The 19,004-nt window shown below is 41.5% G+C and overlaps 1 protein-coding gene across 1 annotated transcript in view; it reads right to left on the reverse strand.

Moving 5' to 3' along the window:
• Nucleotides 1–19,004, reverse strand: part of gabrd (gamma-aminobutyric acid type A receptor subunit delta) — a 30,555-nt gene continuing 11,551 nt past the window's right edge. The window contains exons 2-9 of the mRNA XM_031868707.1: nt 13,345–13,460; nt 11,173–11,240; nt 10,207–10,427; nt 6,683–6,765; nt 5,736–5,873; nt 5,140–5,295; nt 4,786–4,997; nt 1–3,689 (exon numbers count right to left, since the gene is read on the reverse strand). Coding sequence (XP_031724567.1) covers nt 3,366–3,689; nt 4,786–4,997; nt 5,140–5,295; nt 5,736–5,873; nt 6,683–6,765; nt 10,207–10,427; nt 11,173–11,240; nt 13,345–13,460 — 1,318 coding nt within the window. The 3' untranslated portion in view covers nt 1–3,365. The remainder of the gene's footprint in view (nt 3,690–4,785; nt 4,998–5,139; nt 5,296–5,735; nt 5,874–6,682; nt 6,766–10,206; nt 10,428–11,172; nt 11,241–13,344; nt 13,461–19,004) is intronic.

Here is a 19,004-nt window from a genome sequence, read left to right on the forward strand (position 1 = left end):
ATACATGTTTTTTAGCATGAATGAAGCAATGAAACGTTAGTAAGTCCTTCATAAAGGGTCACAGCTTTCTCACTTTCTAACAAGCCAAAAGCAAAGGTTAGTGAAAAGAAATGCATGTGGCTGGTGTCAGTACTTACTATATTAAATAAATAAATAAATAAAATAGGTACATATTATATATTTAGTTTGTCTTCATTTATAAAGACTTGTCTTTATGTTGGAATAACAAATAATTTTTTTATGACGTCTGTTTTGACAGGTATAGTATATGTCTTGAAGAGAATTCATGCTATGTGTATGGTGCAGTTGCATGCAGTACAGACCTACAGTATACGCTGGACTCCTCGCGGAAATTGTTTGAGATCAGTTTCTTCGGTGTATTTCCCAAAAGTTCTCGGATGCTGCAGCAGTAGAAAATCTCAATACCAGAACAGTCACACACTCTGACTCGGTCTGTGTCTGTCCTGTTTTGACTTTTAAATGACACCTCCAAGACCCACTGGATGTGTAGACATTTGTATTTGTGTGTGTGTGTGTGTGTGTGTGTGTGCGCGCGCGTGCGTGTTCCTATGCGTGACTGCTGTTCAAGTCCACTTGAGCAGAGTATCAGTGAGCAGTAGTTGTGTCCCACCAGTGCATGTGTGTGTCTCCGTCCCCCTCGGTGCCATTGTAGGAGATAGCGTTTCCTGCCCCCTGCGCCCACATCTTTATCGCAATCCGTCATGATGTCATCTCTCCTGGCCCAGAACAAAGTTATCTCCCTGGGAGAAGCCGGCCTGTCGCGCTCCCTGTTCAGAGAGCACCCAGCCCTGCCCAGATCCCACCCATGCCTGCACTGCCTCTGCGCTGTTTGCCCTGATAACAGCCTCGCTCCCTGGCCACTGCACACATGTGGCACAAAAACATGGAGCAACAAGAGGTATTGGAGATGCCGATGCCCCCCTGAGCAGTCACTATAGGAGTTTGTTGTTATGGCTACTGCGTCAGAATGAGGACGCTGCATGGGCCGATGCTGTCCAGGAGCTTCAATCCACTAAACTCCTAAAGTGGAACAATAAATATGTTTACAGGCTCCAGTGTCCAAACATACGGAGACGAGAAAAAAGGGGGAGGTGTGGAGAGAGAAAAAATTACAGAGAGAAGTTTTAAGATCAGTCAGGGTCTGACTCTGAGCTGTCCCATCATCACAACACACTCCACACACATTTGTTATGTACAGCTCCAGCTAACACCTCTATACGTTTAGTACATTGGCTGCAAATAGACATAGACCACTAAAATACTGTCAAATTTGGTGCAGTCTGAACCCATTTTAAGAGCATTGTCGGTGAATGAGACATACTGGCCAGGTTTCTATTAATTTATTTGCAGTGGCAGAAAATAAGGGGGTGCATATTTGGGTGGTAGATGTAGGCTGCATGTAGCACGTTCAAGGCATACTGGAGTTCATGCCTCATCAACTTGTTATGTTATCAATCATATGCCCAAAACCGTAACCTTACCATATTGCAATGCACAGATATTGGAGAGTTAAATTATTTAAAAACATTTTAAGAAAGGTGGGTATTAACGAGTTGTGACCAAAATAGGAGCGGTACATTTTACAGTTGAAAAACAAAACAATTGAACACACTGTGTAATGTGTTTCTAAATGTCCCCAGACACATCTTTGTATTTCTGTATTGCAGTTTCTTGTTTTTCAGCCATCAGACTCTTGTTGGGATATTTTTGTGTGGAGCCCCTGACCTTTTCTACAGTCCCATTGTTAGGTCAGGATTTTCCTTTGTCGATGTCCAAGAAAAACTATAGTGAGAACTAACCATGACATTTATGGTGAATATGAATGGTCCCCAAGTGAATGAATCCTATAATGATTTAGGTGACCCTGAGACCTTTCCTCTAGAGACACCATCAGGTAAATAAAATGTTCCCTTGTAGACAGGAAATAACACAATCTAACGGTCGGTTTGCTATGACATTTATCTTCATGGCTGTCAGAGAAACTCTACATGTTGGCTGCTTTATGGTTCCTCCTCATACTAAACTTTAGCTCTATAATAGGTAAGCTTCTTAAAATAGCATAACACCCACATATTTGGTTGATGTAGCGTTAGACTTTCAAACTTTTTTTAAGATGTATTATACAATATCTTCTAATTGGATCAAAATTTGAATGCGGTAAGACAAGACACCTGAGAGCGCAGCGATTATCATAAAGGCAATACTGTGATGTTGAATGTAATAGGAAAACTAGGTCATTCTTTGACTGTGAAGCTGCAGTGCTTTCTCATCCATAACTTTCCCCAAATCAATTTCCAAGTTCATACAAAGGACAGACAAGAGTCTAAAATTACTCATAAGAGCACAAATCTTGACCTCTCTCAAGATTTGACATACTTACAGTCATTTATTCATTATCCCTCAAATTAGAGCCTTCTTGTTGGCGGCAACTTTTTTTGCATTGACAAATTTTTCATCTCCCACAAGGGATTTCAGCATTTCTTTTCTTTTAATCACACCCAACAACCGTTTTGGATTTTAGATTCAAGTGACCATTTGAAGCAGGACAAAGAGAGAGAGAGACACACACACAGGTACTGTCATGGAGGAAGTCCTTTAATGGTGAGGAAAAAGGCAGAACTGGCAGAAGGAGATAAGACACCCCAGACGGTGTCCTGAACGAAAAATGAATTGAAAAGAAAATGGGTGGAGGACCAAAGGCGGGAGAGGAAGAGAGGGAGGGTGGCGATGGTGCGGGAGGAGGGTGAGTGAGTTATCAGCCATGCAGAATAGTAGGACACCTCATCTTGTTATCCTTCTGGTTTGGGCGGCGCTTTTTGCTTTTCGAGATAACAGGCGGTTCGCTCCAGATTGTTGCTTTTGAGTTAGTTAAGCCGACTATGCTTATTTGTGTTCGCAAGAAGTGCGCTTGTGGTCAGTGCTGCAGGCGTTCGAGCACAATATGTGGTTTTGGTGTCCAGTGTTGAGTTCGTTTAACAGCATGACATGTGGAGATCTGGTGGATTGTTGGCTAAACTGTGCTCACTGTTTGTGATCCTCCTCAACAGGCAACACAGTCCTTTGCGTTTATACAGCACTTTTCTGTATTTTTATTTAAATATATGAAGTCCTGTTAACACTTTTTAAACTCATAACCACCTCCGTTACTACCATATTTCCATATTCACAGGCCATAGCACTTCCTTTCGTCTGAAGTATTCATTTACTTATTTATTTATTTTTAACTGAGTCCTGCAGTATATTTCCACTGCACCAGTCTGCCAGCATCGAAGTGGCACAACTCCAGCAGTTTCTTATATGCAGCCCTGGCTGGCAGCTATTCGCACAGACCTGCTGCCTCCTCTTCACATGGTGTACGCCACCCAGTAGATCACGTTCACCACGGCGAAAGTGAAAGGGAACACGGCCCTAGCGTAGATGTCGATGGTGTCGGCATCAATGGGCTTACACACGCACTTGGAACAGCAGTTCTTCTCCTCCGTGCACTCCTCCGGCTGCCTGGACCTTCTCCTCCTCGGCTCGGCCTCCTCGCTGCCGCCCTCCCCGGGGATTTCGCTGCTGGAGCGCTGGGGCTGCCCGTGGCGGTTGGAAATCATCACGCCCTGGTTCATGCCGGTGACCGACAGGGAAAACAGAACCATGGCCTGTTTGCCGTTCTTTACAATGGACTGTGGGGGGACAGAGAGAGAGAGGCGTGTAAGCACTTTACATGCTAATGTTCAGTTTTGAGCCGCTCAGCATCAAATATCTGAAGAATCAGGCAAAAGTGTTCGTTAGCCAATCTGCCTCCTGATGGACTGGACAAATTAGTAAACCCTGCTAAATACCAAAAGAAAATTTTCTTTTACAATTTCAGAATTACATCATGCACCTTTTGTTAAATCACATCTGACATTTTTTTGCACTGTGCTGGATCACATCAAAGCACTTCACACTCATTTTACTTGATCATAGTAGTACTTGGTTTTTTTTTATTGGTGAATTTCTTAAATCTAAAGAAATGTAATTTGTAACTTTCTGCATTTTTTGCAATGAAAACATTGACTCAGATCTTGTTCAAATAAGTTGACCTTAATTTATATTTTCTGTGCAAACATATTTTAACTAACTAGTCATTAAAGCTCACAAATAAATGTAGTGGAGTGAAAAATACAATATTTCCCTCTGAAAGGTAGTGGAGTAGAAGCAGGAATTGGTGTGAAAAGAAAGGACTCAAGTAAAGTAAGTACCTAAAAATTGTACTTAAGTTCCACCTCTGTTGTTTTTATATCATTGGTAGGTTTCTATAGTCTCTGTAATTTTACCCTCATCAACAATGCATGCTGGGTCTCCACACATTTTCAATCACCCCACTGTACGTTTCAATGTCACTCGCTTCAATCATCTTGTCATGTCTTTGTCCTCGTTTTTCTTGTGTTCAGAATATAAGCAGATTTTGCTTACGCTTTCTGTTATTTCATTTGATTTGATCCATGTCCTATTCTCAAGGTGTACCTCAGTAAGATGTATACCAACAGCAAAGGAAACGGGCAGTATGATGAGAGTCACTATTACTCCCTGAAGGGAGATTTCCCCATTATGCTCTATAGAGATGCATTGTCTTGCAGAAGGTCAGTGGGATGGCTGCTTGTCAGCAGCGGAGTTTGAAGCGCCAGCACAGGTCTATGTTTGAAAGGCGTGCTCATTACTCACAACACTCCCCCTCCCTGGAGTTCCACATTGTGATCTGCTGATGGGAGTACATGACAGGAGTGATTTCCTCACCTCAGAGCTGAGCTTGTTGGCCTTCACCTTGGCCTTCTCTTTGAGCCTGTAGTCAGCGTTGTAGTGAGCGAAGGCGTACTCGATGAGTGCCGCGAACACAAACACGTAGCAGATCCAGAAGTAAACGTCTAACGCCTTGATGGCTGACGCCCGAGGCAGGGAGGAGCGGGCGCTTACCATCAGCGTGGTCATGGTGAGCACGGTTGTGATCCCTGCGGAAACAACGCGGGCGCAACGTGTCAGATTATGGTTATTATTATATTACTGTGCCTAAGTACAGCTGCACAGAGCCGTTAGCATGGCCTCTTTTTGTTGCTATCAGCCTTAGTGAGACCCCATCAAACCGTTACCGACCTAAGGATACACGAGCAGGGACTGCTGTTTGGCTGATCCAGAAGGACACCCAGGACATGGCGACCAGTAAAATGGAAGGCATGTATGACTGGATGATGTAGACGCCTCGATTACGTCTCAGCTCGAAGCGGAGGCTGAGCCTCGGAAATCGTCCCGCTGGGAAGCAGAAAACAGACACTGTGTTTAATTGCTTCTCTGTGTTTAGGAAATTAACACAATGTTTAGTTGCTTTACTGTTATTACAGAATGGCTCACTTGTGCCCCTGGTGGCAAAGCTCCTAGATGCCTGACATAAAAGAAGTGCTACATACATTTTCCCAGCAGCAATTCCTATCATCTCTTAAACCTCCCGCCTGGCTCAGCAGCAAGCCTGATTTGATTCATTCCTTCTGTGCATAGAATATGACCAGAGAAGTGATTCAAGTTAAAATAGAAATCTTGCTTCAAAAGAATCTGAGTCTTCCAACGCAAGAGGCAAGCCCAATTGAAAACCCAAAATAGTATAATGCATAAAACACTCGCTCAAATGCGAGGGGCTATCAGACTGACTCCACTGACAACAAGAAAAAACAAAGGAAAGCAAGATGGATGCTCACCAGATTTGAAGTTCATCATCTCAGTGACAAAGCGATAGTCTGTGATGGTGAACTGGGAGAGCTCCAGTTTGTCCAGGCCGTGGATGTGTTTCTGACTCTCTGACCAGTGGTACACAATGTCCTCTGAGGAGTAGCCATCTAGAAAGAGAAAATATTATCAGTCCAACCTACAATGTTGCAGTAATGTGAGGGTAGAAGTAGTTACGGATAAAGATTATAACCAGGCGGCAACCTCTGGGTATAAACAGTGAAGCCAATGCGGACGTGCCTTAAACTTGCATTCTTTCCAATGACTAGCAAGGAGCGACTCCTCTGGTTGCAAAAATAATTCAGATTGTATAGCAGTCTATGAGAAAATGGCCCTACTTCTCACTTGATTTTTTACCTCAGTGAACATTGTAAACATGAGTTTATGGTCTCAATAGTTAGTTTATAATAATAATAATTAGTTTCAAGTCTTCAACAATAGTATGATGTTCATTTAGTAAATTATGTTCCCATTGGTAGTTTAATGGACAAAATAGCAGGGTATGCTTTAGGGCGTGTCTACCTGGTGATTGATATCTACAGCAGCGTTGTCCTGTCTGGGAGGTGTCCGTGTTTTTGTCTTACAACTTTAACCCTTTCACAGTGTTTTTTTTAGTTCATGAAAATGTATTGTAGCCATGTTGGTCCCCTTAAAAGTGTCTTATTCGGCATTCGTTTCTACTTAGCTCCACTATCTCGTGTCACTTCTGGTTCCAAAAAACAAGATGGCCACGACCAAAAAAACAAGATGGCGATGGCCAAAAAAAACAAGGTTTCAAAACGGCAGTCCACAAACCAATGGGTAATGTCATGGTGACCACATCCTCTTCCGATATACAGTCTTGAGTTTTGTCATTGTAACCTTTCCTTGGTGTCCCTTTACATTGGCATGAAGGTAGAAACAAAGAATTGTGACTTACAGCTCTCCAGGTCCAGCATACACTCCTGTTCATCCATGGGATACTTGGTCAGGTCCATATCACACGCCACCGTTGACGTGATTCTAGGAACAAAGCACCCCAGTTAATCATGACTCAATGTACATCGTCTGTTGTTTCTTAGCAACTCAACTGGCGAACATCTTCTATGAAAATATGGTTCACATCTTTCCACAGTCTACAACATTTTCCATTATCTGAGAGCTGTGATGAAAATGAGCTCAATACGTTATAGCAATAATAACAATTTTAAGATAAGACCCAAAAACCTTTGACCCAATTAATATTTATTTTTTTTAAACTTCGGGGGAAACAAAATGATTCTGTAAACACAACACTGGCATATGTCATAAACAGTGGTGTATAAAGTACTCAAAAGCCATACTTGAGTAAAAGTAAAGATACCTTACTGGAAAACTACTCCAGTAAAAGTAAAAAGTCACCTATTAGAATACTACTTGAGTAAAAGTCTTAAAGTGTCTGATATTTATTGTACTTAAGTATCAAAAGTAATTTTCTGATATTAAAGTACAAGTAAATGCTGTTAATAAAAAAGCAAAGGGTCAGAATTTTGAGAATTATTAAGTTTATTCTTTTAAGTGCTGTGGCACCAGGACCAAGGACATGGAGCTGTGTTAATAATTGTGTTGGCTGTGATCCATCCAGGAGCAACAATGTTCAACATAATATATTGTACATAAGTATACTTTTGCATCTACTATGAACTTATCATCATAATTCTCCGAAAAGCAATATGACCCTATGAAGGAGTTGTAACAGTGCGTTTATAAGTATGCCCATTCCGACTAGAGGATGTAGAGGGCAAATGCATAATGTTGTGTTCAGCAAAAAATATCCACTTGATGCATCAGGTCAGTGTTGTGAGAAAGGACGCCTGCCTTGTAAACTCCTATGGGCCTGATCTGAACACAACAGGCAAAGGTTTTGCTCAAGCTGAATCTGCAATTGGGCGACTGCTACCATCATAACTCCATCTGATCATCCACAAAATGACTCAAATATCAAAACATGATCAATACTAAAGCAGCACCGAAAGTAACAACCCAGTCATTACTTGAAACTGAAAAATGTCCTGTTCATCTTCAAAAGAAGTTGGTTTTCAAAATTGCGAGAATTCAGTCTCGCTCTTCTTGGGCTGAAGACTAGTCCTGCGATGCTAACTAGCCTTTCACAGGCCGCTGAGGCAGGTAGAGGTGTGTTCAGCTTCACAGACAGCTTGCGCCCAGCTGGGAAGGATTTCCCCTAATGCTAACCCTGATGCTAACCATAATGCTAACCATAATGCTAACCATAATGCTGCGCTCTCGCGGCTCCTGTCAATCCTATGGTGTGGTGGCTAGCTAACGTTAGCCAACTAGTGCTGCACAACTGTCAACACTTCCTCAGCTCACTAACTCGCTAGCGATCCACGGGTGTTGGTCTTCGTCACCACCGTCGTTTGTTGCGGCAGTAGCAGGTGCTTCCATTTCTGCTTCCGTCATGAAATCAGTCATCGTAGAGTGGAATTCTGCTCATGTAGTCGCTCGCTAGCTATAGCATATAGCATCCTGGGCAACACTGGGAATCTAAACGCCGCGGCTTTGAGAGCACTTGTTTGTAATTGCGCATTAACGTGATTAACCAATGATTTAACTTGTAAGCTAGGACCACTGATTCACCAAACCTGCTTGCTTGCAGTCTCTGTTCCACCACAGTCCCCGACGCTGGTCTCATGATTCATTTTGTTTCTAAAGATAGATTTGATTTTGTAGCGAGTAACGAAGGTTTCAGGGGAAATGTATCGGAGTAAAAGTATCAGTTTTCTTTGCAAGATGTAATGAAGTAAAAGTAAAAGTCAACAGAAATATAAATAGTAAAGGAAAGTACAGATATCCAAAAAAACGACTGAAGTACAGTAACGAAGTATTTCTACTTCGTTACTATACACCACTGGTCATAGTAAATATGTTGATCAAACAGTTACTCATCCAGAAGACACAGAGCAACATTAGTATTCATTCGGAGTCGTGTTTTTGTCCACCTGACGAACGCAACTCAAATATTCACTTTACTTTCATCTCTGATTTTCACCAACTCCTGAGAAAACTATCTGGCACTTTAGCTGCTAAATGCTCCCTCATACTAATGAGGATGAGGCCACAATGCTAATGAGAGCAGCTGGGCTGAACCAATACAATTGACTGTACTTTCACTTTCCTGGTGTTTCCCTTCTGTCTGTGGATTGCAAGCTGGCTAAGAAACTGTGCTTGTCATTCTGTCTGTCTATCGATATCCTTCATTGCGTTTTAGTACTTTGGACAGCGCCCCACCTACACACAACAAACAGCGCTGTCCCCTCGTGGCGCCGGGCCCTGAGATAGTGTCCTTTCATAAAATAAATTCTTATGCAAGTCAAGAAGACAAAATGTGTAATTGAGTGTTTCAGCTCCTTTGTCTGGTGTGGAAAAAACGGAATGTCGCAAATGAGAATATGGATATATAAAAAAAAAGAGTTGACCAATCAGATTTGACTGTATACGTACATATTCTTAGTTGGGGACACTCCTACAATATACATAGTCAATTAATCCATTGTTGATACAAAAATATCGATTATAGCAGCTTTAATGAAAATGTTCACCAAACAGAACATTTTTTGATTTTGTTCATTTGTTCAGTCACATAAAACAACATATGGGCGACCTCTTACAAAGAAGGTTTGGGGTTGGACGGATTTGTAAAACTGCTTCCAGAGACCACTATTCGCCTCTTGTCTCCTAACAACTGTCAATGTTGTTGTTTTTTTCATCAGGGCTACAATCTTTTCCACACCTCAAGAATATTCAGTAGTCTAATCTTAACCAAAGCTTAACCATAGAGGTGATGGATCAGAAAACCATCACATTCATCTTTTTTCTCATTTGTAGCTTTTTGGGAGGCTCTGACAAACGATGTCATCCTGCCAACAGAGGCAGCAGAAGAGAAAATGCAGACGGGGTGTTTGGAAAAGCAACGACAAATCATATAGTTTGTCATTTAGGTTGGAGGATTTTTATCATCGTAGTGGAACGTTTTTTTTCAAAAGTTCATGGATTCTACTGACATACTCACAGTAACAGCCAATTTCCCTTTTTATTTTCCTTTGATGATTCACCTGGACCTACTTTACCTTCACTTTTCCATATTCCTCTACTTCCCCCGTCTCTCTGCATCTGCCTTTGTACATGCACATCAGACCATATCAGAGAATTTTTTAAGCTTATGAAGTTACGACCAAAAAAATGACTCATCATGTGATGGATCATGAGGGATTTTCATGCCCAAAGACAGCAAATAAGAGATGTCTGTGTTCTAAATTGTCTGAGGTTTCTGAAAGCGTGAGTGACAAAAAAAACCTGTAAAAAATCTGAAACAAGCGAGAGAAACATCTTAGCACCCAGATACACACTGTCTCCCTGGTTGTGTTGTCTGACTGTCAGTGGAGACAATAATCTGCTTGCTCATACCGGCTGCTGTATAGAATGACTCCGTTGGGCTGAAGGCGGATCAGCTTGTTCTCCACGGTGACATCGTGGAACCAAGCAGATTTGGCGTTGACGATGAAGGTGTCGGGCACCCACAGCTTGTCCACGAATCGACTGTCCAACCCCAGCGTCTTGTTAGTGTGATTGAAGGACAGGCGGTCATCGTGCCAGCTCTGCCGCAGGTACACGGTCATGGTGTAATCCTGCCGAGAACAGCACACAAACAAACACGCATGTGAACATGTAGGCTGAGTCACAGACATGGGGAAACAAACTTTACAGAAAAAAACACCTCAAACGCTACAGTATGAGGGAAAAAAAGGAATTGAGTTTTTATAAAATTCCCTTTGTGGCAAGAATATTTTGATAAATGAAACAAAACCAATGTGTGTGTCGTCTGTATTAATTTAATTAAATACAAATAAACATCTGAATAATGTCTTTTGTGGCTCTCGCTTAGACTGAATGAAGTGGACATAGTCACCGTGACGTCACCCATTGGTTTTTGGACTTTGTAGCCTCGAGCTTGGCATTTTGGCCGTCGCCATCTTGGCTTTTTGCAACCAGAAGTGACAAGAGGGTGGAGGTAAGTATGTTGTAAGTTGGAGCTATGTAGTAGTCAGTTTTGCCTTTATTGGAATACTTGTGGTTTTTCATCCGCCAAAGCAAGAAAAATATTTATTTGTGTGTAAAAGAATCAGGGTTACATACATAAAGTGCATCCACTAGATTTGGTTCTCACCATACAAAATCCCTGAAAGTATCGAATTATCTAACAACTCAGCCAATGTGTCACACATGTTCACTCTGAGTACTTTGAAACCCTCAAGTGGGATAAATCAGGATTATGCAAATAGCAAAATCTTTGATCTGTGCCGCAATAGTGAAGTTGAGGGACGACAGGGAATCTCTGTGTAGAAGGAAGGAGAAAGCGACTGTATACTCTACCATGTTGGCTTCGGAGATGTGGTCAATGCTGGCCACCTCAATGGCCATGGACACGTTCACTGGTGGACCTGCGGGGGGGGGGAGAAGTGAGGAAAAAAAGAAAAACCTCCCCTCCACACACGCACCGTCTCTGCTCATTCTGAACCCAGCAATCCCTCCCGTCCACTCTCCATCTCCCATCTGTTTCCCTCCCACCTACCATCATCCCACGTCTCAAACACTCCTACAGTGCATAGAGATTAAGCATTATCCAGTTGAACCATGCTAAATGGCACATCACACTGTGGGCATTCATAAACGGCACTGGGCTTTCATGGACTCGCACGGAGTGAGCTTCTGCCAACATTCACGTGCACACACACACACACACACACACATACAACACGCACGCTAGCATTTCCACTCAACAGTTTGCCATATGATTAGCATGGAGTGTGCCTCTGTGATCGGATGCTAGAGGGCAGAAACTACAGGGGAGCTCACTGATGCAGAGCTGAAAAGGCTATTTATACTGAGCATTAAGGAATCATATATTACCATTCCCCACCATTCAACACCTTCCCATAACCATTTCAAATCGTATTCAGTGGGCCATACACTGGATGTATAGTGTGAGGTGATTTATAATGGCATACTCATTGCACGCCAAGGTCAGCAGGACACGTTTAGAGGGTGTCACCTGATGCAACAGCAGGCATGTTTTACATATTACCCTCCAGTGGATGTGCAAGGATTAATAATACACTTGAAATAGAAAAGTTGGCTCACCATATACTGAAAGGTTAAAGTTAATATGGCATTTTTTGCATCATAAATAACATGAATATTACACAAATACAATAAGATTCACAGAGGTGTTAACTGCGTGCAAATGCAATAAACTTGCATTTGCAAATGATGTCCACAAATATGTTTTGAGCTCTATAAATGCTAACACTTACTGATATATATACATACTGTATATATAAAGTGGCCAAGAGAACTCAAAAGTAAAGATTTTGACTATATATTTTTTTAAACTGTAAGCACCGAACACTGTATTTGTTTGTTTGAGAGGCATTCAATTGAACTAGTAAGTCTCTTTGGACAAAACATCTGCAAAATGAATAGAATGTAATGTAAACGATCGTGATGCAAACATGTTTTCCGCAATACAAAGGGATTCAGAAATCCTTTTTGTAAAGTACAAACAAATGGTTTGTTTCACAAATATGGTTTTCCATTAACACAAATCAAATTGTGTACATTTGGATCTTCCCCACAGCAAGAAAAAAATCCATTGATATAAAGCTCTTATTAATGTCTCCCAAGAAAAAAATTGGTTTGTACTTTTATAACCAAAATAATTGGTTTTGAATTATATTTTGCCATTTGTGCACATACTCATGTAGATTCTCTTCAAGTCAAACTTGTGAATATTATCTCATTTTCAAGCTGCAAAACACATCTATGAACCCTTTTTTTTATTTGTGCAAATGTCATAGTTATCTTATTGTTAAATGATACAAACATAACTCCAGAGGTAAAAGGCTATGGGATGTGAGTTGAATGAAGGGACTTACTCCCAATAACACACACATGATTCCTCAGCGGTCAGCCCTTCCTTGTAGCTGTCATTTGTCAGCATACTATAATGTTACATCAACAGGAGTGCAGTCACCACATGATGCTGTGTTATGGCGGTCTGCGTATAGGCGTGTGGTGATAGCGGTGCTCCTGCTCCACATTTTCACCTTTGCTCAGCTGAGTTAAGCTGTGAGATTGAGAAATCTATCGCTGTAGTCATTGGATGTTTCACATCTTGCAGCCATTCTTAGCAACGTCTCTGCAGCGGTGCTCGTTGTTTGCACCACCCGTCTCCCTCTCGTCCTTGAAGGGCATCGTCCCTCGATAATCCCTCTAAGCAAAGCCTGATTTTTTTTGTTTTTTTCTTAACAAATGACCTAACTGAAGAGTCAAAGCAGGTATTTACGTAAGGTAAATGCGGCTTTGTTCAAATGTTGTACAAGAAAAAAAAAAAAAGGAGACGACCTCTAAAAGGATAATGGAATTGGAGAATGAAATGTGACCGCCCGTGTTGCTGTAACTCGAGGTGGGTGATGCTAAGGATGGCTGTAAATGTGAGGGGGTGAAATGCAACCCAACGCCACGAGCAGTAGATCTCGTACTCACCTCCTATCCCAGGGCGAAAATTTCTGGCATAGCCCTTCATTAACTCATCCAGGTTAGGTAACCAGGATATTTGAATATCTTTACCTACATAGTCCCCAATGTCACTCAGCATGGCCCTAAAGGAGACAAACAGCAAACACAGCAGCCTTCAGAGGTCGTCCCGCCACACCATGTGTCCAAGCTGAGCGTCAGATGCAGTCAGGAACATACACAGGAAAAAACACACCTCCAAATGCCAGACAATGTTAACTAATGACAGAAAAGAGGATTAGAATTCACTGTAATAAAAAGACAATCTCAAACCGTTTCTTTAGGTTAAGAAAATGAACCCAGAATCATTCATTTGTCAGTTAAAGATGAATAATTGTTTTTGTTTTGGGGGGTTTTTCACCACTTGGGAGGAGCAGAAAGAAATCTCTAAACACAACAATGACATATCATCACATTGTAAATTTAAGGCAAACGTGTTAGTAACTAGTTGCCTATCTACACATCCAGCAGGCACAGAGCAACATTTACATGTTTATTGAATGTATGAGGACATGAAAATTCAACATATATACATATCTCTGCCATATCCTATAACTCTGTGTTCTCTAAATCATTTGGATTATTCATGACTGAATTGGGATATTATAGTCTCTTAAACTTACAACAGCAACCAGAAGACATTATGTTCAAATAAATATTTTTGAGAGATTTAAGTTGGAAAAAGCCGGCTCTTTGTTCTGTTATATTTGTGTCCTCTGTTTTTATTGATAAATATAAATATAAAAAAATGAATTGATGCTTTGATTTATTCAATAATATGATGCGAAGCACTGTATTTCTATGCATCTTTGAGTCATAGTAAGTACAGTGGATGGGCTCTCAAATGAGTCTAATGAAAAATGTAATCGTGAATGATTCTGTGTCATCATCAGCAGCATGTCATTAAATAAACAACATGTCATATTAGTTGGGGATTCATGCATAGGAAATGACCACATTCTGCTGATACTGAATGTCAGAACAAAACGCTAGCCGTCAGTTGTATCCTCTCAAATACCTGCACTTGTAACAAGCGCATGAAAGCCACATTGGTTGAAGCCTGGTTGGCACATTTTCCTTCATTTGTGTCTCCAGAGTGTGTCCACAAGGAGGCTGATCCAAATCTGGCTGTGCAGCTCCAGATTTCACACAGCTCAGACCGGACATCATGCTGAGCCTCAGTCCATGAACCTCGGGTCCATTTTATTAAAAAGAAGCAAATCCTCATTAGACCACATATCCCCATGTATTAAGGCTTTTAAGTTAGCACCTTATTACATCGCTGTCTCTGGTTTGGGGCAGTGACACCTCGTGCTTTTTTCCTTTTTTCCATTCCTCTAATCTCTCGAGAGGGGAATAATAGGATATACTGGCAGTCCTTTTTTATATATCGTACTAAAAGGACTCCCCCAGGGCCCCTCGGAGCCCTTGGCGGAGTCCTAGAAGGCCCAGAGCCCCTGCTGACGGACACTGCCTCCGTGTAGGATCTAACAAGAGCAGCACAGCTCAGATACCACCAGGTGGCAGTTTTGCATTCTAAAACAGAGCCTGTAAACAGATGACATGCAGATAAATATTGCAGTATGGACCTTAATGTATTTGAGTTTTTACGTCATGGTCAGTTACATCGCCATGGGAGACACTATGCTGTCATTCAATGTGAGCAGAGAATTATGCATTCATATGTTTATATACAATCTGTGGCAAAGAATCAGATTTTAGAAGCTAAACTGCCATCCAGAGTTGAAAGAGTTGACTGACGTGCGATGAATGAATTGAATGAAATGAAAGGTTCCGCTGACATTCAAAGTCACAAAGGCTGGTGGTGGCATTGACAGGGAAATGGACCATAATATGGGGGCTTGATCGAAAGCGTAATTATTGACCAACAATGAAAAGCCATTCAGTGACCTTTGCGATAAGGCTGACATTTGGAGAAAGTCGACTTCCTAGAGAGCAAAGCATTACACCCGCGGCTACGTGGAAAACTGACCTCCTCAGCAAAAAAACCAAACATGTAATAATTATCTGCATGAAATAGTATTTCTGCCATATCATTAACATTCCCCATGTTGTAGTGGCAGATGTATTTTTAGTCTGGCAATCACTGTCATGTCTGAAATAAATGGTAGCACCGAGTGAATTAATGAATCACCGTGTGACTCCTGGACTTCTTCACTGATTGGTACTTTCTAAATATGGAAATAAGGAGCTTTTCCTTCAAGAAATCCATTACCACACGGGCCTCCTCACATGGAGGGGACGAGAATGTGTGTCCGCTATAGCAGGGGTTCTTAACCTTTTTGACCTCGGGGCCCAACTTTTCAAGTATAAAGTGTCCCGGGGCCCATTCAAATATTAACACTATGAGTTTAACTAATTGATCTCACTCTTGGTTTGATTTGTATTCAATAACTATATTGTTTCCTGTTCAACTCCACCCCTATTTTGGAGCAAAACCGCCTAAAATGACATACCCAAATTAAAATGGCTGTAGCTTCTGAACCACTGTGACTATATGCATCAAAAGTGTCAGAAAACCTGTAGGTCATATAGAAACAGAGCAGTGGGCCTTTGGAGTCAGTAAAATTGAAGATTTTTGTCCGCATAAAATAAAAAAGTATCTTTCAGTATAAATAACTGCCTGTGGCTGTATCTGTACAGGTAAATGACAGCATAGGGCTGTAACCACACTATCAGTGAACAACTGCCTCAAATTTCAAGAATATTGGACAAAGTATGACGATTCTACAGTGTTTCTTCCATGAAGAGATCCAGGCGGAGCTCTAAAAGGATATTTGGAGACCCAAATGGATACATGGTAACCAAATGATATTCTGACACACTAAAGGTGTTTCTCCCTTTATATTTTGATATTATATTATTTTCCTTTTATTTTTAGCCTTTGCAAATTGCAAAAACTATATATATATCGTCGAAGACGTGGTGTGTAAGTAGCGGAATTACTGTGCATAATGGCTGCGACTGAGCACACGATCAAGTATGAGGGCAACTCAGTTACGCAAGGTTATATGTTGGTTAACAGCTTATAGAAGAGGATGATAAGGTTTGTACTTTAAGTATTAGCGTTTTCTGAAGCTACTAGCTCCATGGTAACATCCGCTAGCATATTGTCGGGTCTGTAATGTGTCTTTTTCCGTCGAAATGCTGCAAGATCCGACTTGCAGCGGTTATGGCGACTTTGGACAGTGTGTGTTTGGGCTCCTTTTGTGAAACATCCATAAGAAATGAAAGAAATTCGATGATTTCTTTGCAAAGATGAGGGTTTTGGGCATGCTGGGATTCCAAACACGGCCATGTTTTGTGACGTAGTTTGCCCAAGCAAGCCGTAGGAACGGAAGGGGAGGGGATCGAGGACGCCGGCGTCCTCGCGGAGTTGAACAGGCGAAACCCTTGTCAAATAAATGAGATGATACAATGTGATGATCACAAAGACATTTATTTGTCATGTGTATGTAAACCTGCATACACAACAAGAAGCCCAACAGGCTTTCCCACGAGCGTTGGATGTTTCGTCGCTAGGTGTCGCTTTATTTTTGAAGGCTTCAGTGCTTCGTTTGATAGCATTAGCCCACATTCCATACACTGAAAGCGTTGAGAAAGTCAGGATTGTACTTGCGCACAAATTTAGACTTTTTGGGGGGGGTATGGCACCACTGTTGCCTTCATTTTTTCTACCACTACAGTGTAGTGTTTAAATCGTGTAATGTTTATGATTCATTAAATGATTTAACACTGCTACCCTCTAGTGGTTAAATCATGTAATGTTTATGATTCATTAAATGATGTAACACTGCTGCCCTCTAGTGGTTAAATCATGTAATGTTTATGATTCATTAAATGATTTAACACGCTGCCCTCTAGTGGTTAAATCATGTAATGTTTATGATTTATTCAATGATGTAACACTGATGTAACACTGCTCCAGTCTGTCTTTGTTCATCCTGCATCGCTCTGTTCTGTTCTTTAATGTAACGTTACTGGAGCGACGGAGCCTCTCCCAGCTGTTAGCAGACTGTTGTGCTAGCAAGCAGGCTCGCTCGCGAGCTGTACCCAGCATGCAGTTCGGCGGTGAAATTTTATAAATGTACAATTATTAGTGTTACAAATTGTTTATGTGTCACAGACTGTTGTGTTGTGTTTTTCTCTGTTAAAGAGCATTAGTTGTGGGTTGTTAATTGTTGTGTTATAAAGTTATGACCATGACTAGGGTTCCCTCTCAATACATATAAGACAACTAGCGCTGACCGCTGTGCATTAGCAGCAAAGAATGCATTTAGCTGCCTGTTGAAAGCAGACAGCAGTTGTTTTGGTTATGCACCGGCATAATGGTGTGTGAAGAATTCATATCATACTGGAAATTAAAACCGGTATACTGTCCACCTCTAGTCTTTATTATGGTTTGGACAATTTTGTACCAATATTTGACGGGCCGGATTAAAAAGCCCAACGGCCGTTTGCCCATACCTGCGAGCTAGCGGCTAGCTGAGTATCTTCTTCTGCTTATTGTAGCTTGTTAAACAGCTGACTGACGCATTACCGCCACCAGGTGGTGGGAAGCTATATTGTAACTGAGCGTCTCATGGAGAACAGTAATATCTCTGGTGTCTTCAATTGATAACCTATGCGGTCCCGCGGCCCTCGCGGCCCACAGGTGCAAAACTGAAAGTTTTTTGCGGCCCTCTAGGTGGCGTTCGCGGCTCCATGGTTAAGAATCACTGCGCTATAGGACCAAATTCTACTGTGTCGTATTAGTCTGTCTTTTGGAACTTCATGTTCATTTTCAGGAACTTTTCAGGATTCTTGGTATTGCAATCCCTGACTTTACGAGGTGTATTTATAGTTACAGATTACAGAAATGTAACTTTTTATCCCCATTATGTCACAGACCAGTGGAAGAGCTATGTCATCTCTTTTTCTGAGACGTTTTGTTAATAGATTTTGACATTTTGTAGAGGCCATCTTTTGTTTATCTGTTAAATATCAGATTATTGCTTTAATTAAATGCTGCTCTCTAAAGAGCCTATCAGACCTCATCTGACCTTCTAAATTGATGTTGTTTGAGAAAAAGGTGATTTACTTTGTGATTTCCCGACCTAAATATATGCATTTTACGACCACAAAGACTCAAAACTGCAACATACGCAGCTCTCCAACGAGGGAACGAGGGAACTGTATAGTGTTGAAAGACATGTAAGGGGTTGAGTGTGTGTCAATGCTCTCTATGGAGATTCTCTAAAAATGCGACTTAACCTCTCTATTTTCTCACCCCTCCATCCATGACAAACAGTGGAGAGTGTGTGTGTTTCCAGGCGCTCCTCTCCCTTCTGTATTTCCCTTGCATCAAACGTCTGTTTAAGAGCTAACATTAAACAGATGGGGAGAGGAGACGGAAGAGAGGAAAGACAACGAGCAGCAGCCCCTCTCAAATTGATGGCGTCTTCTTGTGAATGTAAAGTGCAGCATGCACTAACAAGCCTAATTACTTTTAGACACTGACACTAGTCACTCTGACGCTCACTGTGTCATTTGTTTTAGTGGCGCCGACGTGAGATGGGGAGATGTGTGTGTGTGTGTGTGTGTGTGTGTGTGTGTGTGTGTGTGTGTGT

The sequence above is a fragment of the Anarrhichthys ocellatus genome, unplaced genomic scaffold (genome assembly GCF_004355925.1).
Source record: "Anarrhichthys ocellatus isolate YVR2014 unplaced genomic scaffold, GSC_Weel_1.0 scaffold44, whole genome shotgun sequence".
Lineage (NCBI taxonomy): Eukaryota > Metazoa > Chordata > Actinopteri > Perciformes > Anarhichadidae > Anarrhichthys > Anarrhichthys ocellatus.